This window comes from Theobroma umbraticum, unplaced genomic scaffold (assembly GCF_002168275.2).
Source record: "Theobroma umbraticum cultivar Fairchild unplaced genomic scaffold, ASM216827v3 scaffold_81.0, whole genome shotgun sequence".
Taxonomy (NCBI): Eukaryota; Viridiplantae; Streptophyta; class Magnoliopsida; order Malvales; family Malvaceae; genus Theobroma; species Theobroma umbraticum.
In genome coordinates this window covers 1,572,318-1,597,587 of record NW_018397268.1, presented here as the reverse complement: position 1 = coordinate 1,597,587, position 25,270 = coordinate 1,572,318, and the positions used below count along the sequence as shown (strand labels likewise).

The following is a 25,270-nucleotide window of genomic DNA, read 5'->3' as shown; positions in this document are numbered from 1 at the left end:
GATAGCAAAGACACATATACGAGTAATCTCCACTCGTTGTGCCACTTGCTTGCGCCCTTCAGTCCTTCCACCTTTAGCAATCATCAGCATTGCTCAACCCCTTGGACCAAGTTGTATGGGTAAAACAAAAATTTGAGGCCTCCACCGAGCCCAAGAAAGTCTTCGGCCTTTGGGTTTTCATTTCCAGCTAATTAAAACGAGACGAACAACTTAGTTTAAAGCCCATAATAAGATCAAAAGAGAAACCCTAAAAATTTTTCGAAGGTCACCGTTGAAAAGAGAACGATTCGGCAACTTGCTTAGGCAAACAAAGCTGCTGTTCATCTTTGGTTTTGTTCTTTCACCGAAAAATTTTGATTTTGTTTTGCTTCTGGGTTTGAAGGTGAGCAATTAGCCAATTGCATACTTTGATATATTTGCTTGTGTGAATGGTCAGTATCCCACCAACATCACTTTCTTTTGGTTCTGGCTTTTCAATTTGTGAAACTGAAACTCTGGGTTTTCACTCTTTAAGGCCGTACATGAAAATATTTTAAAACAAGTCTTTGATAATAATGGGTTTTATTTTGTCTATTATGAGCTTTGACGCTATAGCTTTTTCTTACCCTTTCGTTCACTTTTTCTTCTTTTTTTTTAATAAAATTTGACTTATTATAATCTAAAGCAACAGCAACATACAAACATGTTATTACAACAGCAAAACACTATATAATACAGAAACTCAAAGCATCAGATAACAGTTATTTGGGATGTCTCTGCCAATTCTGTAAAAAACTTAAGTTTCTACAACTTTACCGTTTGCAATACAGATGATGTACTCGATTTCCTCTGTGACTTCTTTCATTGAAGGCCTGTTCTGTCTACGCTCTTCCAAGCAGTTCAATGCAAGAAATCCTAATGCTTTCATGGTGTCCACCTCTATGGGGCCTGCTTTCTCTCTTAACATTGGATCAATGACATCGACCAGTTTCTCCTCATCTGCCATCCTCTTCACGTAGACTGCCAGGTTCACATCGTCTGCATCCCTGTTAAAGTCTATCGCCTTCTGTGATGTTAGAAGCTCTAACAAAACCACCCCAAAGCTGTAAACGTCACTCTTGTCGGTCAACTGATAGTTTCTGTAATACTCAGGATCAAGATATCCAAGGGTGCCTTGAGCACAAGTTGAGACGTGACTCATGTCTGTATGAGCCAACCTGGATAACCCGAAGTCTGAAACTTTAGCAGTCAAATTCACATCGAGTAGGATGTTACTAGACTTGACATCTCTGTGATATATTGGAGGAACAGCAGAGGAGTGCAAGTATGCAAGACCGTCGGCAGTATCACAGGCAATTTGGAGACGGCGGGTCCAAGTGAGAAGCCCTCTCTCACCATGACTCAGGCTCTGTAAATGATCCAACAGATTCCCATTTTCTATGTACTCATAAACCATTATAGGCTGCTCCAATTCAACACAGCACCCAAGCAGGCGGACAAGGCTTCGGTGATTGACTTGGCATAGAATCCGTACTTCATTGAGGATTTGGTCAGTGCCCTTGGCGTTGCCAAGCTTGGCACACTTAACAGCAACAACAGTGCCATCATCAAGAATTCCTTTGTAGACATCACCATACCCACCAGCTCCTAATATGCGGTCTCTAGAGAAATTATTTGTAGCTTTCTTTATCTCTTTGCCAGTGAACACCTTGGCTGCTCTGCCTCCATTGTTCGCATTTAGGATCTCTTCACGCTCCTTCCTCAGGCGCTCCTGCGCATCTATGATGCGCCTGTGGCGTTTGTAGAGAAGAATGCCGATGATTGCTGCAAAGAGTGCTGTACCAAGCCCGGCTGTTAAACCTGCAAGTGAATTTCAAATCAGTCAAGACATCTACAGCATGGAGGAAGTTCTTGACCAACAAGCTAATAGTACACCAATCAACCAAGAGATATTGATACTTCTCTATAAACCAAAACTTTATTGTGAACTATTGAATTCTCATTGACATTTGTTCGAATTTTCGACATATTCGTGAATCTCTTTTCATTTTTCCCACCATTATGCTATATGTAAATGAAGCCAAATCTTATCAAGTACGGATTATTCTAGATGGGGAAGGTTCACTAGCCTTAGTATGTTGACATAAAAGCAAAGCACAGGAGAAGAAAACGAATCTTAGCTCATAGTTAGAAAATTCTGCTAAAGTTGACTACACCAATTCCATTTCTTCTTCTTCTACAGTTTGTCAAAGGTAAGGACCAATCATTTCATCTAGAACCAACAACCGAGCATTAATGCAAAGATTTGCCTAAAGAAAGAATTGAAAGTGACATAAAGGATTTAGATAAGACTTAGAATCTTCAAACCCCATTTGCCCAAATCAACCCAAAGTCTCAATTTTCAACCCAAACGTGGGTTTGATCGGATTACACGGGATATAACATGTTACTTCAAGTGTCCAAAAAGGTATGATTGCCCCTCTTAATCTTTCATTTTCTAATCATAATGTTAATTTCAAGTACTTTTTTAGTATTAATTACACCATTATTTCATCAAACATTGTCACTACGTTGATAAATAAATTATACACGGGATACAACATGTTACTTCAAGTGTACAAAAAGGTATGATTGCTCCTCTTAATCTTTCATTTTCCAATCATAAAGTTAATTTCAAGTACATTTTTAGTATTAATTACACTATTAGTTCATCAAACATCGTCACTACGTTAATAAATAAATTATATAAAACATAAAAATTATACATTAATAATATATCATATGTGAACGTCATGGACAGATAAAGAACGAGAATGAAAGTAATTTTCAAGATAATATTATTCGATAAATTAATATCTACCAATCAAATCAAGCACATTTAAACAATAAAAAATATCTAAATTAAAAAAATTCAAAATTTTGACTAAAGATGAATTTTTTATTGGGCTTGGGCGTTATCAACTCTAAGGTGCCTCAATTGTCAAACAAGTTGTCATTCTTATCAAACTTTGACCCAAAAGAAATTCCATAATTAAAGATTTAAACGTGTACCTGCGATTAAAGCAGTCCGGTCTGTGCTGCCACAGCCACCATTATTCTGACACGTATTATCTGCAACAAGACGACCACAGAAGTGAGCAAATTAAATCACGCCACGTGTACTTACTGCCGCTACTTTAAAAAACTGCCGCAAATGAACTTACTCTCGGCACAAATCCCTTCAATCGGATCCCACCAAAGGCCCGAATTACAGAAGCACCTTTGGATCCCATTGGAATTCGGGTCGGATCCACACGTGGAGTTCCCATCGCAATCTGCCTGGGTGCTGCAAACCGGTTCGGGCGGAGAAATCCACTGCAACTCCATGCCCGGTTCGGGCCACCGGTTCACCGGCAACCCTGTATCCAAATTAACAAAGCTCGTATAGGCTCTACACCCGCTCTCCCTCACCCTAATGGCATGCGCCGTCGCTCCTCCGCCTGCTCTGAACGTACAACATATTGGCGCAACCTCACACGCCGTCGCGCTCGTGCTGTCGTTGACGAACACATGGCACAATCCGGTGGACGAACAGTCCAACGGCGAACGAAGGATCGAATCCGTACAGTTCAAGAACATGATGGTGTTACTGCTGGTGACGTTGAAAGGGAGAGAGCTGTTGAGCTGGACGCCTTCGAAGGGGAGATCGGTTGTGACGCATGTATTCGGGAGAAGACTCGCCGGCTTGATCACGAGCCGTTGATTGAAACGATTCACGGACATGATCGGATAGGAGTTGTTGAGCGTGTCGAAGATCAGCGATCCAGCATCGCACCGGATTTTGTAGGACTGATCGCCGCAAGCGGGGCCAGTTGAGAGAGGATAAGGCACGGGAGTGGAGCCGCAGTTCGGGCAGCGTTGAGCGGAGGGAGCTACGCCAACGGCGCACGTAAGCAAAAGCAGTGCCGTCGATAGGAGTTTAAGTGTTGCCGCCATTTTGATTTCGGAGGATAGTTGAAAGCTGCAGAGAGAGGCTTCGTGTTTTAAATCGTTTTGGATTACGGAGGTATATTTGCAAATATTGGAAATGTGAAGGGTACTTTTGGAAAGTTATGGAAGATTCCTACAGCTTTTTATTTTGTAAGCAATAGTTGACAAAAGTCATTGACTTCCGACTGGTTTTTTTACATTATATTTTTTTTGTTTTTGTGGAATTAATATTCAAATTTTACCAGAAATTGCCAGCAAAGAAATGAAGTCATCTATCACAACTGAGCTCATGAGCATCCTATCTTACAATGTAATATAATTTTATTAAAAATATAATATTATATTGTTTTGCATATAAAAAAATTATTAAAATATTTAAAAATTTTCAATTTACTATAAATGAGAGTTGGTATTTTGATAGTTTGCTTCCATTTTTTTTTTTAAATGAGAGTTGGTATCAAATTGCATTTTATATCCAATAGAATCTTATATTAACAAAAATAGTGCCAATAATTTTTTCATTTTCTAATCTTTCTGTGACATCTTAAGTAATTAAAAACTTACTAAGGTGTCTTGCCTTTTATTCAATTTTTCCTTTTTAAGATGTTGCCAAGTAAATTTTTTTTTTCTATATTAAGACACCTAATATTTTAACTTTGATTATATTACGATTTTTTATGATTTTATTTTTAGTCTTTATATTAAAATTTTTTATCCATCAACTTTTAGAAGAGATCAATTTACAATATATTTAATTAAAAATTAAATTTTTATATTTTTATTTTACATATTAATATGGATTGGTAATGTTAAATATTATTTACTATTGTGCTTTATTGTCTCATCATTATATTATTATATCATAATATTTTAATTAAAAGCAATAAACTTGCGACAATATGAAATTTGATAATAATAATAATAATAATAATAATAATATATGGATTCTACACTTAATATAGACCATTTATTTTATGATCTGAGTAACCAATGCGCAAATCCGATTAAACACTGCTACGAAAACGGCGCACACTAGCAAAAGCAGCGGCGTCTAAAGCGGTTGAAGCGTTGCCGCCATTTTTGAATTTTTTGGAAGATTGTTAAAACAGAGAGAGAGAGGCTTCTCCCCGGCTTCGTGTTTTAAAACGTGTCGGTGTACGGAGGTAAATTTGGAAATATTGGTTGATGTGAAGGGTAATTTGGAAAGTTATGGAAGATTACAAGATTTTCTTTACATTAATGTTTTCTCTTTTTGTGTGTTTCTAGAATTAATATTCAAACCCGACAGATATTGCCAGCAAAGAAGGGGAGGTCAACTGCCTAAACTTGGACGACATTTAATACCTTACCATATATAGAAAAGATTGTTACAAAAATTAGATTGCAATATTTGATATATATATATAATTATAACGTTTAGTATATATAGAAATATACTGATTAAAAAATTGAGAAAGTCTTAATTTACTATATATAAGGTTTTTGTATTTTGATAGGTTGATTTCAATTTTTTTTTCAATTTTTTAAAAAATTAAATAATTTATAACATACTTAAAAATCCTCTAACCACGACATAAGAAAAAAGAAAGTAAAAAGAGAAAAAAGAATGAGAAAAAGTGACCCGTGTGCAACGCACGGGCCATAGTTTAATTATAATAATATTAAAATTTTATATTTAATGTATTAACAGTCAGCTCACTTAATGCTGACTATTCGTCATGTAGGAACCTTTGGCTATGACATCTTTAATTACTATTTAAGTAAACAATACGATGGTATGGAATGAGAGACGGTAGCCGATGTGGGACGATTACATTTACTCCTCTAACCAGTTCATATGGTCAGCGTGATTCATTAATTGATCAAACCAACTACCAACAATCAGTTGCATATTGTCAAAAGGCAACCTAACCTTGTAACCACAGTAACCAAGGATTCCAGCAAACCGTAAAACTTCACCTTGAAAACAAACCAGTTCATTGTCTCCTTCATTCTAATTTCTTCTCTGCACGATGCGGATCGACTATTGTTTCGAGCCACCATCCGACAAATTGTCAGTCAACTGCATCAACGTGGATTTGTCTTTGAAACAATGGCACTTTTCTGGTAGTAAATGCAAATAATCCTGGGGAAACTTTGTTATACGAGGAAATAAACCATGAGAAACTAACACAAACTTACACGTGAAACAAAGCAAAGTCTAAATTAGACGAAACATGGCATCAAGACAATCTGAAAATCTCCAGAGACAATCCATACATACAATAGTTTCCCCCCAATCTAAGCTTTTCACGGCATCTGATTCCATACTATAGTTTGAATTATATATGAACTACAAATATACACAATGGACCTACTTATGTTGTACATCTTGAGCGTGAACATCAACCTAATCATGGTGAACCTCAGCCATGAAAGAATCAGAGCATGCATATATGCATATGAGCTACAGTATGTACATATACATATGACTTAAAGTGGTACATCAATGTGAAAGAACTGCTAACCTAACAAAACTGTTCCAAGGCCCGCAAAAGGTCTAGCTACTCAAGTGGGGGAGTTAGCCAGAAGCAGGGTATGCCACCAGCCACATGCGATGTTTTTAGGGCCACAACCATCTATCGTAACTTGAGAAGGAATGTTGCGATCAATCACATCACCCAGGCCAAGCTGTTTCAGACACCAAGAACTTATTGTTTTAGTTTTTGCGAGAAACTGAGGGGCATCCAGACACCACAACATTGGAACGGAACAGAACAGAACAGAAGATGCAAAAATAAACTTCCAGTTTTTCTATTTTGAGGAAGTACATAAATGAGACTTATATGCTCTAGAATAAAATCCCAAAAATATCAATTTCATGTGAAAGACAGGATCCAGGATATTCCAATGTTATAATGTTCAGTTGCCCACTAATTTGATCACTGATCAGTGTGAGCATGATACCTGGCCATACTTGTTCCATCCCCAGCAGAACACTTTCCCATCCTCTTCAAGCAACAGAAGCATAGAGTCAACAGACTAGGACAAAATGGAACATGAGGGTTTTCAGAAATGCATAGATGGCATACCTGTGATAATAGCACTGTGACGAGCTCCACATGAGACAACTTTTGCATGTGTATTTTCCAAACTTGGAGCATCCAAGAGCCGGGGAAGAGTCTGATTTAGAAATTCAATAAAATACCAAGGTTAATAGCACAACCTTTTCTTGCAATTGAAATAAAATATACATAAAAGTAGCAGCGAAGAGCTAAGTGTTTCCAAATGATTGTAAGATAATGCAAATTGCTAAACTAGCAACACTCAAATTCTCAGGATTTTAGCTTACAAACCCTAATTAACCATTTGCATTATCATTTGAGACAAGATAGGAATCTAATCTTGCACTAAAGTATCATGGATATGCAGCAAGTAATTGATCTATGGTGTGCTAACAATCAGTTTGATTCAGCTGTATTTAAGGAAAATACGGAATTCAAGGAGTAGAAACTTAGTGGATACCTCAGCCTGATCACCACCAGTTCCCAACTGCCCAAACTGATTCCCACCAAATGCATACACATCACCATCAGCTGATATGCAAACTGTGTGCCACAGTCCTGCTGCAACTGCCTCTATCCTGATGCCCAGTAAGGAAGATACACAAGTTGGGCTTAATTCATCATCTGTACTTCCTTGCCCACACTTAACAAAACAATAAAATCAAAACAATTTTACTCCTGTATCACAATAGACTAGAAGAAACAACAACCATATTTATCTCAATAAAATAGAGGAGAGATGAATATTGAAAAAGGAATTGAGAAGATTATCCCTTATTAGATTGAACCTCATCTTCAACTTTACTGAGCTTTTTTCTCCACCAATTTCTACTTTACCTACATATTGACCCTGAAGAACAGTTAAATCGGGAAATTCCAATCATCATCAGGGATGGATATAAGGATTCAAACATTGAACATGCCAGTTGAATAGTGGAAATGTTTCTGGCATTACATACTTCATAACATTAGAATGATTTGAGGCCATAATCAAAGGATCATCCTTAAGCATTTGAAAGTAAAAATCATTAAGGCTCATGCATTCAAAAAACAGAAGAAAAGGAGCAACGTTGGCTTTGAATGGACTACATGAACCATTCATGATACAAGATAGTCGCAGGCACTAAACAAGAAAATATTTAGCGATTTCAGGAGGCAATACTATAGACCCAGGATGAATGGCAACTGGTAGTGAGCCTTCAACAACCACAGTACAACTTCACTAAAGCTAAGAACGCTACTTAAAGAAAGTGTATCAAGGGAGAACAGAGAGATGGGAATGGTTTCGATATGTTATTGACAGATGCAAATGACACTCCAAACTATGACGTGATTAGGATCTCAAAGAGGAAATAGCCATTGTTTAAGCACTAATGCATCTCATTTATTTTTGGAATGCAAAGCTCAACTGTTAAATTTTTATTCTCTGTATCTCTTTTGTTGTTGTTGTTTTGGGGGGTAAGGTTTTTGGTCAAGTCAAGGGTGACCAACTCAAGTACAAGATAATACAGGGCTAAACCTCAAGAGAACTTGAGACAAATATATTCTTTAAGAAGAACTAAATAAGTCACCAGAGTATTCAATGTAACAATGCTACTATATCATCATTATGGCAACTAACCTGTCCATAGAGTCCCCAGCCAAAAGTAAGAAGTGCTCCAGCATCTGCTAATTCAGAAAATTGTTTAATGTAATTGTAGTATCACCATAATTTGAGATTAACAAAACATAGAAATATATAACAAACAAATCAGATATCAGACTAATAAAACATCTCATGCCATACAACATTCTTGTCAAATCTGACTATTGAAGACCCAACCTAGATCATTAATCCTATGTTGTCAAAAATATCTTGCAGGTCAGTAGAATCTAATGAGTCACTGATCTTCCTAAGGATTATTATAACAGATGGTTTTCTTCCAAAATAATTATTTAGCCCTCAAACATTCCTCTTTATTTTCTTTCTATTTTGGGAGGTAAGTTTTTCTTTAAGAGAGAAAAAAAAAAGGAAAGACAGCTGGGACTAGGAGAAAATAAGTAATATTAACTGATTAAAAGAGTTCAATTTCTCTCATGTCCCAACTCTTGTTACTTCAACAAATAGTGACCATTTTTTCACATTTTTCCTTCGCCAATTTCATGGCTTGTCCCAACCCAACTAAGCCTCAAGCTATAAATTTTACCAAAATTAAGAAGCTTTCTCTTTACACCACTCATTTTGTTTGTTTATTTATTGTCGTGCTACACCTCTCTTCATCTAATGAAACATATCTGACTCGAACTTGTAGCTCTCTGTATTAAAACTCAACCACTTCATCTCCAGCAAGTGTAACCATTTTCAATAGCTTTCTCTAATTAATTAAAACTTTTTCATGGCAATTTAAACATTCAAAGAAGGAACGATCAAAGACATACCTGTGATTACTGCACTGTGTCGTCCTCCACAGGCAATTGCCTTCACATAACTTCCAGGAATTCTAAAACTCTGCCCCTCTGAACTCATGCTTCCTCGAGAAAGTGCAGCAGCTCTATCTTTCCCATAAGATGAGGGCTCAATGCAAGGTACAGGATGGGGAGAGGATACCATTCGTATCCTGGAACCCAAGCCAAGCTGTCCCTCACCTCCATAGCCCCAACCCCAGACCTGTCCAACATCTGAAATTTAGAGGACATTAGGATATACCCAGTATCTTGCTTCACAAAAAGCAACCATTTACAACTTGAAATGTCATATTGTCAACAAATCTATGTGAGACTACATTAACAAAGAAAATGTACTAGTGTGACTAATTTCACTTGTTAGTCCAGAAGTTAGACAAGTCACCTGACAATGCTAGAGTATGGCGACCACCGGCAGCCACAGAAACAATTCTCACTCCCGGATTCAAAGTTACTAGACATGGCAATGCCGAGAGAGTTTCATCACCAGATGATGAGCTATCAGTGGCCTGTTTTGCTGATGATATTCTTCTTCTTTTTGTACTTTCCTCTCCACCACCCTTACTATCAGCAGCAGAAAATGTTCCGCCACTTGATCTTGAGCTTTGAGAGACTTCAAGAATTTCATCCTTAGTAAAATGAGTATGCCAAAAGGTAGGATTACCAGTCAGTTATCTTAACCCAAACGATATTTACCTTGCTCTGTCAAAAATGAGTTCTGTCTTTCGAATACATCCTTCTCTAAGCTTGTTCCCATGGATGGATCACCAAATACCTTCCCTGAGGGAATACACTCTTTCCACCCCCATGTATAAACTTCTCCATTTTCTGTGGATAAGAAAGTGAAATTGACTTATCAGCTACGCAATTTACTAAGGCTCCAATTAGTTGTTAGTTCTGCTATTTATTTCTTCTATTTCATTTTTGCTTACTCGAAAGTTGCTAAAAATGCTAATCATATTTGATTAAACAAAAAATGAAAACATCTAACACACATTTAAACATAATTGTTCCATCTACAAAGAAAATTACACTAATTCACTTTTGTATCCTATTCACTTTATTGCCTTTTGTTTCCTAAACCAAATACCAAGTAACGGAAAGTAACGACCAAATAGAGCCTCAGTGAAACAAGTCAGTAACAGAGCCTTAGTCTCAGTCTTACCTGTAACTGCAACACAATGAGCCCAACCAGCTGCTGCTTTTACTACAGAAGCTTCAGTTGGAAGTGGAAATGGCTCTGGCGTTTCCTGAACAAGCCAATTACAGAAAAGAAATATAAATTTAATTTGCTAAACAAAAACAACCCCGCAAAAAAAAAAGAGGAAAAATTGGGAAAAATATATAGAGCATTAAATTACCCCATGCTTCCCGGATGTAACGTAGCTTTGACCTAAATCATCCGTTGAACCCCATGTGATAAGCTTCCCTGAATCTAAAATTCAGAAGAATAGCAGAATTAGTTGAATATAATGTTATTTTATTTACAGTAATTGCTTGAAACAATTTATTTTACAGACAAAACAAATACAGCTAAAAATCACTTTTCAAAGAAAAGAAGAAATTCGAATCACAACTCTAATTTCTCCATTAACAACTTGAAAACGTTCTTTGTATATATAAGAACCGAGAGAGAGAGAGAATCTGCAGTTTAAAACTCAGTAAGATAAAGAGCTTGAATGAACTCAACATCGCTACTGTAACTCAGATGAGTTGCTTCGAAGCAAAACAAAACAAAAATAAACCAAAAGTTTTAAAATCTCACATCCTTTCCTTTTCCTACATTTTCTGGCCAACCAAACTGATCAAAATGTACCGACTTTAACCACCACAACAGCAGCAATTACATTACCGAAAAACTTCAAATTTTTTTAAGAAGAAAAAGAAAATGTTTTATATAGAAAAAATGAAGTATAATTTAAAATAAGGAAAAAAAAGTTAAAAAGAAAAAGAAAAGAAAAGCGCAGAGAAACAGAGAGATTTGAAAAAAAGCAACCAGAAATGGCCATGGCGAATCCGCAACCGCCACCGCATACGTCCGTCCAAGAACAACCGACAGAAGCCGGAATCCGCACAGAAACAGGCGATAAAAGCGGCGTCCGTTGCGGTAGCGCTCCAGGTAAATATCCCCACATGAAAACCAACCGCTCTCTGTTCACTTCCTCCATTTTCACCTCCTCGCTTTCTTTTCCTTCTCCATTCATCTCCAACAGAGAAGGGAAAAGAAAGGAAAACCCAAATAATAATAATACAAAATAAAAAATAAAAAATAAACTATTGGAGTTCCCTTTTTTTATTTATTTTTATTTAATTCGTTTGCGAGTTTGGCCAGGGGAGCCCTTATTTTGGGGCGAATAAAAAGCGAGGCGTATCATTTTCAAGGGAACGGGATGTGCCACGTAGGATGCTCATGTGGGAGGAAATACACGTGGCGAAACATTAGCCGCTAGATGTCTCGGCAATTTCTAGCCAGGAGTTAGACGGAAGTTTCTGGAAGGTCACTTCTTTTCCTCTTCCTCTCTGTGAAGTTACAGAGAGAGCGTGGTCAGTGGCGTGTTCGATTAAAATTTTGACACGTGTCGACTTAAGCTCGAGGACCAATCATTATGTTTGACACGTGGCCGTAAGTGAAGGGGAAAGTTGGTGAAAGGCTCCTGACACGTCATCCGTCGGTCCCATTGCCGTATGTTGAGTTTTTCTCTTTAGAAGGTCACCAATAATATAATTTGAAAGGGGAAGGTCCTTGGCATCATTATCACAATGTTTTACGGCAAGCTTTCCTAAATGAGTTAATTGATTAAGAAAATTAATAATTATATATTTTTTATACAATATATACATTTATTATTAAACATTCTATATATAATTACCCTCGACTTATCTATACTTATTTATAAATTGAGTGGCTCGAAATCAACTTAAAAAATAACTTTTTATGCCCCAACTCAACTTGTAATAATATTTTTAATAGTAGATTTATTAGTTCATACTTAAATCAAGATTTAATTTTTAAAAGTATCAATTGAGTTTGACTTATTCTTATTTTGATGTGTGAAATCGATCATAAATATTTTGATCAATTATTCGAATTAGGGCAATACATACGATTCTTTACTAGAGTCATACATTTAAATCGAATATCAAATTATTTTCGACTTTAAATGAACCTAATATGAAAAACAATGTTTGAAGATCTTTCTCTTTCCAAGAAAGAAAAGAAAAATGTACATAAAAAAAGTTATTTAACTACTAGTTAAAAAGGAAGGGATATAGAATTATTGGAAACATGGAAAGCATAGAAAAACTATTTCTTGGTGCATTATTGACACAATTTAATTCCTGACTTATTAGGTTTGGGAAAGCAAAAGATTGTTCCCAATCTTGATATGAAATGGGGAATGAGGATTGTTGATGAATGTTGTCTCAATGTAGATAGAAAGAAAGGAGAGGTTTTAAAATGAGCACTAGTACAATTTCCTTTTTCCATTGTGATTTCTTTTTCACTTTGGCATTTCCCACACTCTATGGTTTGCTCTTACTTGGTTACAAGTCAAATCATGCTTGAAAGTGAATAACCCAATAGTTCAATATATTACAACCTATTTCTATATTAATTAGGGTTTGATTTTTTCTCGGAACACTTTGCGAGTGAAATCTTGAGTGCATTAAGTTTATACGAGTTAATGAATTTTTAAGATTGCTCTTAGAGGAAATTAGATTCAAATAAAGTTTAAGAATATCTTTCTTAATTTATCAAGTTATTAACGACTGTCCACTCCTCGTGGTCATATTAAATGTGAAAATATTTTTCTAAATATAACATGGTCATAGAATTTTGCTTTTAATTTACAAAATTGTAACCTCGAGCTTTGGTTCAAATGGTCATGTCTTCGGAATTTTCTTGAAGGTTGCAAGTCTTTTATGGTACATGTGATATTTGGTTATACAATGGAGGATAACTTTATCTCCATTTATCCCACAATTCGAATTCGAAGCCTTCAAAATAAAATTTCAAATTCTAATCATCAAAATGTTTAATATATTTTTCAACTAAATGTTAATGTCACATATCTCACATCATTAAGAGATGAAATAAATTTTAAACTTATAAATAAGATTTTTTTTTATTTGATAGATATGTCTTTAAATTAAAAATATAGATTCGTGACAAATGATATCAGAAGTTACTTAATTCATAAGAGATATTAGAGTCAAGGTAAACCCAAATCAAAACAACTCTCTCTCTACGAATCTACTAATGAATGATACAATGAGAACGTTACATAATTTTTCAAGTTCCAATTATATTTCTTTTTCCCTTATGCCTCTTTGGTCTACCATATAAAAGAAAATTTGGTTTACATGACAAAAATGTCCCACAGGCCTAGCCCAAGTAGCTAATTATATCCTTGAGTAAATGTCTCTAAACCATTAATTTGAAGGCCTAATTATTGTACGGATCCGTAAAGCAATTTTGAACAGGCCAAGTTTTTTTTTTTTTAATTTTGGGCCTCAATTTATTGTGAAATCATGCTAATCAAAACATGGGCCCTCTCCCAATGATGTATTTTTAATTTTTTGACGTGTTTTTGATAAGAAGAAAATGATTGGGCCCCACGATTCATGTGGCTGATATTGATGGGCTTGTCATTTGGTACAATCGATCATGTGATGGGGAAGAGAGGCCCAATGATTGTGGGTGACCTTGACCCCACAGGATCAGGTTTGTTTTGACATGGATTGGATCACATGTGAGAGTTGCATTATGTAACATGTTGGGCCCTAAAGCATTGGACTAGGGAGGCACACGTTTCCCATTTCAGGGCAAATAAACCTTTAGTGCAAGTTTGTGAAGTAAAGGAAAATGCCACTCCCACGTTGCAATTTCACTGTGCCAATAATTCTCCAATCCGTTTCCATCAAAATTATTGAGTTTCTAGCTACCAAACTTTCAAGAAAGAGTTAATTCAAAAAAATTTTAGGTTATCTATCATTAAATCTTTATAGTCATGAAAGTGAATTTTAAATGAATATCTACAACATATCTAATGAGTTTCGTGTATAATTTACAATCGTTGATGTATTCACTGATTAAGTCAATAAGTTTTATATATATATATATATATAACTCATAGAGATGATAATGGGTATTTTTATAATTAGGTATCTAATATCACTCAATCCAATTAAGTAAAATTAAAATAGTCGAATATTTAACTAGTAGTTTTTAAGATATTAGGGTCTGAGTTTGAGTAACAATTGTAAAAGTTAATTTGATATTTATAGAGTTTAAAATATGATACCTTAAAAATAACGGATGCCTATCTCTCTTGAATGTTCACCTTCATCATTTCATATTTTTTTTCCATATCTTATGTCCAAATTGGCTAAAGAGCTTGGAGGTATCATGTTCATGCATGCAAAGGATAGGAAAGCTTTGTCAACCCCAATAAGATTTTTGGGTTGCATTGGGAGGGATTGAGTTCAACATGCAATTGTTTTCAAAGCAAAAGCCATAGCTTCAAGCAGCTGATGGAAGAACTGAAAACTAATGTGATGGTGATGATGATGATGATGCTTGTTTCTTTCATCATTTGATGGTAACACCATCTCTTTTTTCAATGAGCCATCGTGCGGATGTAGAACCGATATGTTCCAATGATTGTTAGGAACCCTGCGGTGGATCTTGTTTTTGGTAGATCGGACGGCTGAGGAGTTATCTTTACCCCTGCATTTACGGATTGGAGGGACTTCATGGGGACCCCCTTGGTGACTTTTTCCCCCTTTGCAGGGTGACACTGTCTCATGTGATTGGAAGCCTTCCAATCTCAACAGTACTTAGTTCTACGTTGTTCTTGCCATGTACAATGCATGAAAGAGACGGTTTAAAGACAGCGACCACCACAGGTGTGGCTGTTGCATCGCCATTGCTAGAACATGGAGAGAAAGTTGTTTGACTACGTTTGCGACATTTTCGTTTCAAACCGGTTTCATGTATGAGTTTTGCATACGTGAACAATGTGCGTCAATAATTTACGAACCCTATTATTATTCGATAGAGTATATGAACCTTAAACATTATATATTAAATACTCAAATATTTGAATCTTACTTAATTAGACCAAATATATTAATCTTTTAAAAAAACTTAAATTGAATAATACAAGATATCCGATTATAAGATATTAATTATAATCCCTATTTCATATGGAATCTTAGTGAATAATACAAGATACCTAATTACAAGATATTGATTATAATCCCTATTTCATATGGAATCTTTAGGTTAAAATTTACATATGTAAGCACTGGCTAGAGAAAACTTTAGTTTTGGTTTTAAACCAACTGAAAATAAAACAATACTAGCTGGCTGATGACAGGTAGCAAATCTATTGGTTAGGGTGGAGTCTTTCTGTAATTTACGTGAGCTAAAACCAGGTTATGTTTGAAGCCTGAAAGAATCCATGGCGGGCATGAGCAATTCATGCAATTTTCACCTCTAAAAAACACAAAAACATTGCACATGCAGAGCAAAGAGAAGGTGCACCAACCAATTCTTGTGATACCTTAACATGCTTCATTGCCTATCGAGCATTAAGCCCTGCATAAATAAAGACCCAACAGAGACTCATATAAATTGCCCACATAACTCCAAACTCTTTAAAGAGATACAGAAAGTTTTTAAGGTGTGAGCACAGTGAGAGATCAGGGAAGTAGGAGGATGGAGAGTGAGAAACAGAATGGAGTTAGCTTCTTTCAGATGCCTCTTCACTACCCTAGGTACACACAGAAGGACTACCAGGACATGCCGGAGTGGAAGCTTGACAGGCTTTTGGCTGAATATGGGTTGTCTACTAAAGGTGACTTGGCTTACAAGAGACAGTTTGCCATGGGTGCCTTTCTCTGGCCTGATTTCCATGGCCACCAAAACCCTTCTACTTACATCAGCTATAAGTAATTCTTGTTTTTATGTCAGGTGTCTTGTAAACTTCGCTAATTCCAAGTTCCTACATAGAGAAACAGCATCTGCTATACGACAGTCATGTTCCTCTAGGGTTTTATTGCAAGTTACTATGCATTCAATTGTATGGGCCTTTGTCTACAATATCAATGGTTTTGAATCTTTTCCTATCCTATGGCCTTGTCCAAAATTCGTCCAAGGAGCTGAAAATGCATGCACTAGACTAGAAATTTTAAGACTAATCATGAAAATACCTAATGTTCAATACTGATGAACCAGATTATAACATGCAGGTAACTTGAAACTAGCAAACATTCTCTTACAAGATTCATAACTTTAGGCGTTATACAGAGAGCAACCACACCTGAACACCAGGCAATGTCTCTGTTATTCGGACCACACAATCCTGCATCCCTGGAAATAGTACTCATGGCATTACATAGGAATCTATATCCAATAGCAAAAACTTAGACAATCCGATGTCAAGAAATTGCTAATGACAGATACATGTTTCAAGATTTATTCACTAGGAGACCATTTACACACTTCAAAGACGAAATTAAGTTAAGAAAAACAATAACACCAACGTCTAGAGCCTGACTGACTCTGATTTTCGTTCATAAAACACAGCCAAACTATTAGCTCTTTGTAAAGCTCAAAAGTAAATAATTCCATAAAACACAAGTGAGCTATTAATTGCACCATAAATAAATAACCGGTTATGTGAAAAACGAAGAAAATGAGTTTCAACCCTCAAGAAAACAGAGTTACTTTATACAGAGAAAAAACAAAAAGAAGCATTACAAGTTATGACTAAATATTAACATGCAATACATAACTAGTGTTTTGTTAAAATTCCACTCCTTAGAGGTTTGTGGACTGTATTTCCTAGAAACACTCCAAACACGCCTACCATTGGAATTCAACGTCTCCGAACACGCCTGCCATTAGGATTCACCGATTCTGCCACAGGACCTTCTGCTGCTAGATCTATCCCGTATACACTGCTGCCACTCCTCTTCCTACCAGACAACTGACTCAAGCTCTCATCACCTGATGCAAAGGTCTTCAAAAGCTCAGACAACAAAGATGGGCAACATTCCTCCAAGTGCCTGAACCCTTCTGACTGCATTACCGCTGCAAAACATTGAAAAATACATTAGCTTCTGTGTTACCACTAACAAGAGACATATGTTAGTGACAAATATATAATTTCAACTTTTGAACAGAAATTATTAAGTTCATGCCAATCAAGTAATCTATTATAAATTTACAACTTCTTTCCACTGGCCCTGGAAAGAACACATGCACAGGGTGTCAACAACTAATGGGCCAGGCATAAGTAAAAAAATACCCTTGCAACAGAAATTGACTGCAAGAGACAAATGACTACTGGTGCACGCAACCAGAATAATTCCACATTAAGACAACAAACAGGGATCAAGTCCAACAACAAAAGCATTGAACCGTTTTGACCACTTACCTTGCTATGCACACAGACCAAATATCCTGCTCTAGACCATTTCTCCGCATTTAGTTCAACAACTATTTTCCATGTCTTTCCTTGCCTCAGAGGGGACCAAAGATTCCTTAGGTTTAGAAACACAAGCATGCCACATGTAAATGACAGAATTACAGTAGGACAAATTTGGCATGTTCTATCTCCAAGGTAACGTTGCACAGATTTTAGTAAAAAATTAACAGAGATGTGTAGTAAGACATCCATCCCTATTTGTCACTCCTTTTTGATTTGCCTTTCCCAGGTTCGCAAAGTTGTGGTTGAAAAGTCCAGCATCAAGCAGTTATAAATGATGACTGAAACTATTTAATGCATGGCCACTTCTTGCTCCTTAGAAAAGAGGAGTGAGAATGGGGAATAAGTCATAAAATAACAAAATAGAAAACCAGATAACCTCACAATGTAAGGCATCTGCAGACTTGTCAAGTGACTACATTGGCACTCTTGTATCACTTTGGTAAAATATAAAGTCGTACTTATCAAACTAGTTTTATCTAAAAATTTTACCAAAGCCTCTTGAAGGTTAAGGGATTATAAGCATCTGCTACGAGCTAGATATGCAAGACGAAGCACCAAAAGACTTCTGAAGAGCACACCATACAAAAACCAAGTTGACATAACCTGAAATTTTCACCGGTCAGTATCTACGAACACGCACCTCCCAAGTTTGCTGGAGTTGCAGCAAATTTCAAACATATGGCCTTAAGCTGTGCGCAATGGTGCTGCTCAGCTAGTGCAAGGGTTGTTGCCACTGTGTCAGCATTAAGTTCTTCACACAACTTTGCCTCGCACAACACTTTGAGTCTATCTAAATTGTACAGATCAGCAGCAGCCAAAAGATGCTGCACCATGTTGGTAGACATACACATAGACGATGAGCCTGTAATCTCTTGTACATCAGGAAGCTTGTCGGTATAAATAAACAAAAGCATTGCCTGGAAGAACAAGAAAAACAGAAAATGGGAAGGATGACTTCTCATTTCAGGTTAATCAGCCAAAAAATAAAAATTGCACATCGACAGAACTAAAATCCATAGTTGGATCTTTGCATCCAGGCAAATATAACCACATTTAATTGAATTCTAATTCAATGAATTCAGAAGAATCATATATATTCATTTGAAGAGTTTGCTTATGCGTCATGGTCAATTCTATGTTCATTCTTCAAAATCTAAATGAAAGTAAGAAGAAGCATCACCTTGAAGATAGAGGGCTCAAAATCTTCCACTACTACTTTATCCATGTTAGGATCCCCAACAAGCCCAAAAAACTGCGCTCTAAAAACAGGTGAGCGGGCAGCAAGGATCAACTTATGTGCTTTAAATTTCTCATCACCAACCTGGAAAATGATATCACAACCAACTTCAGACTCCAACAAGGCTTTAAGATTCTGACCCATTTCTGATGGTGGTACAGAAATAGAACACTGCTTTGGTCCCTCGAGGCGAGTTCTGACTACTCCAACAGTGCAGTTCATGATTAGGCAATCATCCTTTATATAGTCAGAAGTTTCTAAAGTTGTTCTTCTAAAGAAACGCTTGTAACCCCTGAATGCATGGGAGAAAGAGGTAAGATACAATCAATAGCTTATCCAAATAAGACCTGGACATGGATCCACATATTATTGAAATATCTATGCATGTATGTATGTATGCAGTGCATATGTGTGTATATATAAATTTAACATCCTACAAGAAATTTTGAAGCTCATCAAAATAAAATGCATATTTCAACAACAATACAGATGGACACTTAATATCTAACACAAAAGAACAGTCATTTAAAGTGAAATCAAATGGAAATCGCCAACATATCATTTCTTCTAAAAGAGATAAGTTACAGGTCACTGCCCCTAGAACCAACCCCCCATCTTTCATTTCCTTGTTTCAGTCATTGGGTCTTATCCTAGGTTCACTTCAGTTATACAGTTTTTATGTGGGGTTTAACCTATATGAGTCTACACTTCTTGGACACCTCAACTTTATTTCAGTGCAGATGCTTAGACCCTCAAAATTAAATGTAAAAAAAATTGTCAAAAATGTAACCTACCAATCATACCCATGCCCTAAACCCGCACCAACATTTACCATTTCATCAAACAAAAGCATATAAAACAATCTCATATCCCCTAAACCTCTATTGTTCATTTCAATCACAATTCACTAACATGAACTCATTTAATAATTATGATACAAATAAGAACAGCAATTACATTATAAATTATCAAATTCATTCTCCAAACACACAATTCAATAAACATTAAATTATGAACCAAATCCTAAATTCACAAACTCAAAATATTTACCACATGCTCCCTCTATACTTCAACGTATAAGGTCCACTCTCCAACGCCCGATCAAAGTGACTATGAACCTTATGCTTCCCTTTCCCACTCTGGTCCACAAGCGTGAGCTCGAAAAGTGCACGAACATCGGTACCTTCGCTGGCCAGAGCAATGAAAACCGAAACATACATAGCACTATCCTCCGGATTTTTACCGTCGGGGTAAAAGTAAATTACCCAATCGTAACCTCCGACGGTGAAAACGTCGCTGGCTATACATTTTCCAGGGCCCATCCCTTTCGCCAACGAGTAACCCTTGATCGTGAACTGGTGTGACCCGTTCACCGTCTCGCTCACCGATTTCGATACCGAGTCCTTGAAATCGTCCATGGTTCTTCTTATTTCATCTAGTTCCCCAAAACCCTAACCCTAGAAATTTCATTGTAGGTAACTTCGGAGAATTCGTGAGGGCAAAATGTGGACTTCAGGAGGTTAGTGGCGGTGGAACGGCGGTATCGGTGGTGGCGGTGGAGGCAACGGTGATAAGATAACCGGTGGGGAAATTGTGAAAGAAGCTGTCGGGGAGGTTTTTTTGCTTCGGTGGAGTTTTTGGGTTGGTTAGTAGGATTTGTGTACGGTAAGATGGCGGGCAAAATGTATATATTATTTGTGGAGCTTCCCCATTCCGTTTGGAAGTTGGAAAACTATGTTCCGAGTAAAGAAAAAGGATAAAAATAAATAGGAATAATCTTTTTTTAGGTAAAATACTTTTTTTTTAATTTTAATCAAAATTTAAAACGAAACGATTAATTTTTTTAAATTATATAATAAGAAATTTTTGTTGTGAACAGATATGTGCATGTTTATTATATTATGATTCAAGAAGTGTAGACCAAGTCAAATAACCTAATAGACAAGATACAAGAAAGGTAATATTATTTAAACTTTTAGATAAAATTAGATTAAAACTATGATTCTAGGGGTTATTGGCTTATAATTAGAACACTTACTTTATTTGTAAATATATACTTGAATAAAATTTTTTTACTCCCTTTAAATACTTATTTTTATATTTTTTTATAGTTATTTTTATAAGATTTATTTTATAACAGGTTATCACGATTCTATGATCTTTTATATTTTTTTATAATTATCTTATAAGATTTTTTATCTTTTATAATTTTCTTATAATTATTATTATAAATCTATAACATGTTATCAGCACGATTTTCTGATCTCTAAAGTTTTAGAATTATTATATTTTCATTCTCTTCAAACTTCAAAAGGATTTCAATGATTGGGTTTTGATTTTTTATTTTAAAAAATCAAGTAAGTGAGTTGATATCTCTTTAGTATTTCTATTTCTTAAAAATCAACCTTATTATGAATTTTACTATCATATTATTTATATTATAGTGTATCCCTTAATTGAAAAGTGAATTTGCTATTTTATAGCTATTAATGAAAAATTATGAATGTTCATTCCAGACAAATGAGCTACTAATAAAAAATTATAAATTCTTTCATTTCCTAAAATAAATGTGATATCATTTAATAATTATGATCGTAATCATGAATCTATCAATTCCTTCAGATGAATACAAAATCATCTAATAATTATGATGGCCATAATAATTTACACTATCACTATTTTAATTAATAAATTGATGGATAATTTTATCATTAGAATCTCTATAATAATTTACACTATCACTATTTTAATTAAGGATAATTTTATCATCAGAAATGGATGAATAATTTTATTACTAGAATCAAAGAATAATTTTTTCACTAAAAGTGGTTAAATAATTTTACCACTAGAAATAGATGGATTATTTTACCACCCAAAGTTGATGGACACCTTAACTCACTAACCTACAATAAGTGGATCACTTACCAAAAGTGAATAAATACTTATAATTTACCAAAAGTTGATAGATACTTGTAACATACCAATACTTTTAACTCATCATAAGTTGATGAATAATGAAAAAGATAAAAATGGAAAGAAAAAAAAAGAATATAAAAAACATATTGTCATTGATGTGGCATGAAACACCAATAGTTATATATCTGTTGTACGTTTTGAATTTTATCAAATATCATCGAAAACTACAACATGTTGTGATGATTTTAGTCATGGCCAAGTTGATATAACACATCAAAATATTTATCACCCTAAAAGAGGAATTAATTATATGATTGGTGATGGAAATATTTATTATTAATTTTCTTGTCTTGAAAATGAAATTGATTATTTAATTGGTAATGAAAATATCTGAGAATGAACCTAATAGTAATTGGTATATTTTAATATAACTATATTGTGAATATGCTTTAATATGTTTTCATTATTTTTAAATGATATGTTCTTATTATGTATTTTAATTATATATTTAATGTTATTTCATATTAACTTGTAAATTTCCTATTGTATATATTTTTATTTCATTGAAAAAAATATGGATATTCATATTATTAGATCTAAGATCTATGGTATAAATTATAATTGCTATTTCTTTTAAATATGCATAAATTTTAGTAATTCATGAGACAAGTCATAAATTTATCTGGTTAAGATTTATAACTCAACATATTCGAGAAATGTGTGGTTTGTCAACTGAGAAAGAAATTTCAATAACGTTATATGAGGATAATACTGCTTGCATGATATAAATAAAAAAAACGATACATTAAAGGCGATAAGATAACACATCAAAATTCTTCTTCACTCATAATATCTAAGAAAATGGTGAAATTAGTATTCAACAAATTCAGTTAAGTGACAATCTAGCATATTTGTTCGCTAAAACCCTTTTTATTGCAACATTTTGAAAAGTCGATATAAAATATTGGAATGTATCATTTTAAAAAACTTTATAATGTAGTTATTAGGGGGAGTAGAATATGTATTGTACTCTTTTCCTTTATTAAAGTTTTTTCCACTAGTTTTTCTTGATAAGATTTTTACTGAGACAAGATTTGAAAAGTATATTCTTAAAAAGAATTATGTATTTTTTTTCTTTCACTCGGATTTTTTTCCCGTGAGGTTTTTCCTTATAAGATTTTAACGAGACGTATTCTTAATACAATGGACATTCAATGAGGAGTGTTATAAATAAATATGTGAATGTCTATTATATTATGACTCAAGAAGTACAGACCAAGTCAAACAGACAAGATACGAGAAACAAGAAATGTAATATTATTTGAACTCTTAGATAAAATTAGATTAGGACTATGATTCAAGGGATTGTTGACCTATAAATTGGTCCCTCACTTCATTTATAAATACACACTTGAATAAAATTTTATTACTCTCTCTAAATACTTTTTTTCTTCTCGTTCTTATATTTTTCTTATAATAGTTATTTTAAGATTTATTTTATAATATTTTTTAAATTAATAAAAAAAGAGCATTTTAATCATTTTCATGTTCTCTGTTAACGATATTCACACTTTTAAGATGAAGTATTTATTTTGAAAACTAATGAATCCATTTGAAATTTTGATTAAAATTTAAAAGTGGGGTATTGTACCCTATTTTTTATAATGAAAAACTAAAACATAAATAAATTATATATATTAATAAATTTAAATCAAGTTTAAAATATTATTAAAAATAGACTTAATTAAATAACTAATTATACATAAATGAAAATTTTGATGATATCTCCTCACAGTCAAGCGATCCCCTTTTTGAACTTTTTAATTAAAATTTTACTTGTCTATATTTTTATTGTATGAAATTTGGTTTTATAACCTTCATTTTCAAATGAAAAAATATTTTTTAATAATTAAATCAGAAAAATAATTTAAATAATAAAATTTGGAATTTAATACTTAATAATTTGTAAGGAAGTAAATTATATATATTATTTTAATTATTTTATTTGATTTTCAGGTGATATTATTAATTAAAATTCTATTTTATTGATGCTGCTATTTGTTTTTTTATATTTTGTTATTTGCTTTTTGCTTTTTCTTCAGTTTTTATAAAAAAACAAATAATAAATAATAAAAACATTAAATAAATGGAGTGTGAATATTATTTTGTTGTATATAAAAGATGCATAAAAGTATGGACGTTGAAAATTTTTGATTAACATTATATTTCTAAATTTTTTATTTTAAATATTAATAAATTTTATCCAAATTGATAAAAATTCTAATTGTATTCAATAAATTTTATTTATAAATTAATATTACACTTATTTTATAGGAATCAAACTTCTGCATTGTATATGTAATTTTTATTTTAAAATAAATAAAAACTAAATACTGTTGCATTTGACAACAAATATTTGTATATATATAAATGCAGTTAACCGAATTGGTTTATATATATAGAGAACATGTTGGTAGATTTTTTAAGAAAAGGGAAATTTTTTTTAAAAAATAAAAAAATTAAAGACATAATATTCAAAAAATAAAAAAATCAAATATTTTTTTTTCTATTACATTCAATCAAATTCTTATACTTTTATTTTGATAAAATAAATTTTTATAATTAATATTTGTATTAATTAGTCATAAGTTGAAATACCACCAAATAAGCTTTTATAAATACTTTTTACTTTGATCAAATAAGTTTTGTATAATCAATAATTAATTAATTATCATTAATTGAAATACCATTTGTCATTTTAAATTAACACGATGTTAATGCGGATGATGAAAAACGCCTATTATATTATATCATATCAGTAGATCACGTCATTTTTCAATATGACATATCAACATAGCATGTGATATAAAAAAATTTATATGATTCAAAATAAAAGTATATGGATTTATTTAAATGTAATAAAAAAATTTATTTAAAATTTTTTGAATAATTTATAATTGTCTTAAATATTATTTTTAAATTAGAAGACATAAATATCTCTAATTTAATATTTGATGTTATGAATTATTTTGATTTTGTAGTAGTTTTGGTAGCTGAGTTAATATCACTTAATGCCTAGAACCAAACTTAGCAATTTACTTTATATAATTAAGATAATATATATTAATTTTAGTACATAACAAAAAATTAATGAAAAAAAAAATATATGTAAGCTCAACTTTGAG

At 33.8% G+C, this 25,270-nt stretch overlaps 3 protein-coding genes across 7 annotated transcripts; all 3 read right to left on the bottom strand.

Moving 5' to 3' along the window:
- Positions 1 to 254: 254 nt before the first annotated feature.
- On the bottom strand, positions 255 to 4,072 carry LOC110425029 (wall-associated receptor kinase-like 20). Its single transcript, XM_021439792.2, has 3 exons — positions 3,183 to 4,072; positions 3,031 to 3,090; positions 255 to 1,839 (listed from the first exon to the last, which is right to left on the bottom strand). Exons 1-3 carry the CDS (start codon positions 3,952 to 3,954, stop codon positions 776 to 778), a joined length of 1,896 nt encoding a protein of 631 aa, XP_021295467.1. The 5' UTR covers positions 3,955 to 4,072; the 3' UTR covers positions 255 to 775.
- A 1,604-nt stretch (positions 4,073 to 5,676) lies between these two features.
- LOC110425372 (ultraviolet-B receptor UVR8-like) lies at positions 5,677 to 11,768 on the bottom strand. Of its 4 annotated transcripts, none has more exons than XM_021440272.2 (12): positions 11,431 to 11,768; positions 10,796 to 10,869; positions 10,600 to 10,684; positions 10,131 to 10,262; positions 9,820 to 10,047; positions 9,411 to 9,650; positions 8,614 to 8,657; positions 7,453 to 7,635; positions 7,020 to 7,110; positions 6,895 to 6,938; positions 6,456 to 6,618; positions 5,677 to 6,082 (listed from the first exon to the last, which is right to left on the bottom strand). In XM_021440272.2, the coding sequence occupies exons 1-11, from the start codon at positions 11,636 to 11,638 to the stop codon at positions 6,496 to 6,498; spliced, it is 1,452 nt and encodes a 483-aa protein (XP_021295947.1). In that variant the 5' UTR covers positions 11,639 to 11,768; the 3' UTR covers positions 5,677 to 6,082; positions 6,456 to 6,495. The 4 variants fall into 4 exon arrangements, with proteins under 4 accessions (XP_021295947.1, XP_021295946.1, XP_021295948.1 ...); XM_021440271.2 differs by having other exon boundaries at positions 5,677 to 6,073; XM_021440273.2 differs by having other exon boundaries at positions 5,677 to 6,051.
- A 5,289-nt stretch (positions 11,769 to 17,057) lies between these two features.
- On the bottom strand, positions 17,058 to 20,877 carry BPM3 (BTB/POZ/MATH-domains containing protein). Of its 2 annotated transcripts, XM_021440104.2 has the most exons (5): positions 20,220 to 20,877; positions 19,254 to 19,461; positions 19,113 to 19,184; positions 18,573 to 18,849; positions 17,058 to 17,532 (listed from the first exon to the last, which is right to left on the bottom strand). In XM_021440104.2, exons 1-5 carry the CDS (start codon positions 20,585 to 20,587, stop codon positions 17,318 to 17,320), a joined length of 1,140 nt encoding a protein of 379 aa, XP_021295779.1. In that variant the 5' UTR covers positions 20,588 to 20,877; the 3' UTR covers positions 17,058 to 17,317. The 2 variants fall into 2 exon arrangements, with proteins under 2 accessions (XP_021295779.1, XP_021295778.1); XM_021440103.2 differs by having other exon boundaries at positions 19,113 to 19,461; positions 20,220 to 20,875.
- Between the last annotated feature and the right edge of the window lie 4,393 nt (positions 20,878 to 25,270).

Bases quoted from the DNA above. Each gene is read 5' to 3' on its own strand.
- LOC110425029 (XM_021439792.2), bottom strand. From the start codon at position 3,954: ATGGCGGCAACACTTAAACTCCTATCGACGGCACTGCTTTTGCTTACG. The intron at 3,091-3,182 runs GTAAGTTCATTT...GTCTTGTTGCAG, and splicing joins TGAAGGGATTTGTGCCGAGA to ATAATACGTGTCAGAATAAT. The intron at 1,840-3,030 runs GTACACGTTTAA...ATTCACTTGCAG, and splicing joins CCGGACTGCTTTAATCGCAG to GTTTAACAGCCGGGCTTGGT.
- LOC110425372 (XM_021440272.2), bottom strand. From the start codon at position 11,638: ATGAATGGAGAAGGAAAAGAAAGCGAGGAGGTGAAAATGGAGGAAGTG. The intron at 8,658-9,410 runs GTATGTCTTTGA...CTGAATTAGCAG, and splicing joins ACACAGTGCAGTAATCACAG to ATGCTGGAGCACTTCTTACT. The intron at 7,636-8,613 runs GTTAGTTGCCAT...TGTTTTGTTAAG, and splicing joins GCTGGGGACTCTATGGACAG to TGTGGGCAAGGAAGTACAGA.
- BPM3 (XM_021440103.2), bottom strand. From the start codon at position 20,587: ATGGACGATTTCAAGGACTCGGTATCGAAATCGGTGAGCGAGACGGTG. The intron at 19,462-20,219 runs GTAAATATTTTG...CCATGCATTCAG, and splicing joins AAGTATAGAGGGAGCATGTG to GGGTTACAAGCGTTTCTTTA. The intron at 17,533-18,572 runs GTGCGTGTTCGT...AATGTTTTGCAG, and splicing joins AACTCCAGCAAACTTGGGAG to CGGTAATGCAGTCAGAAGGG.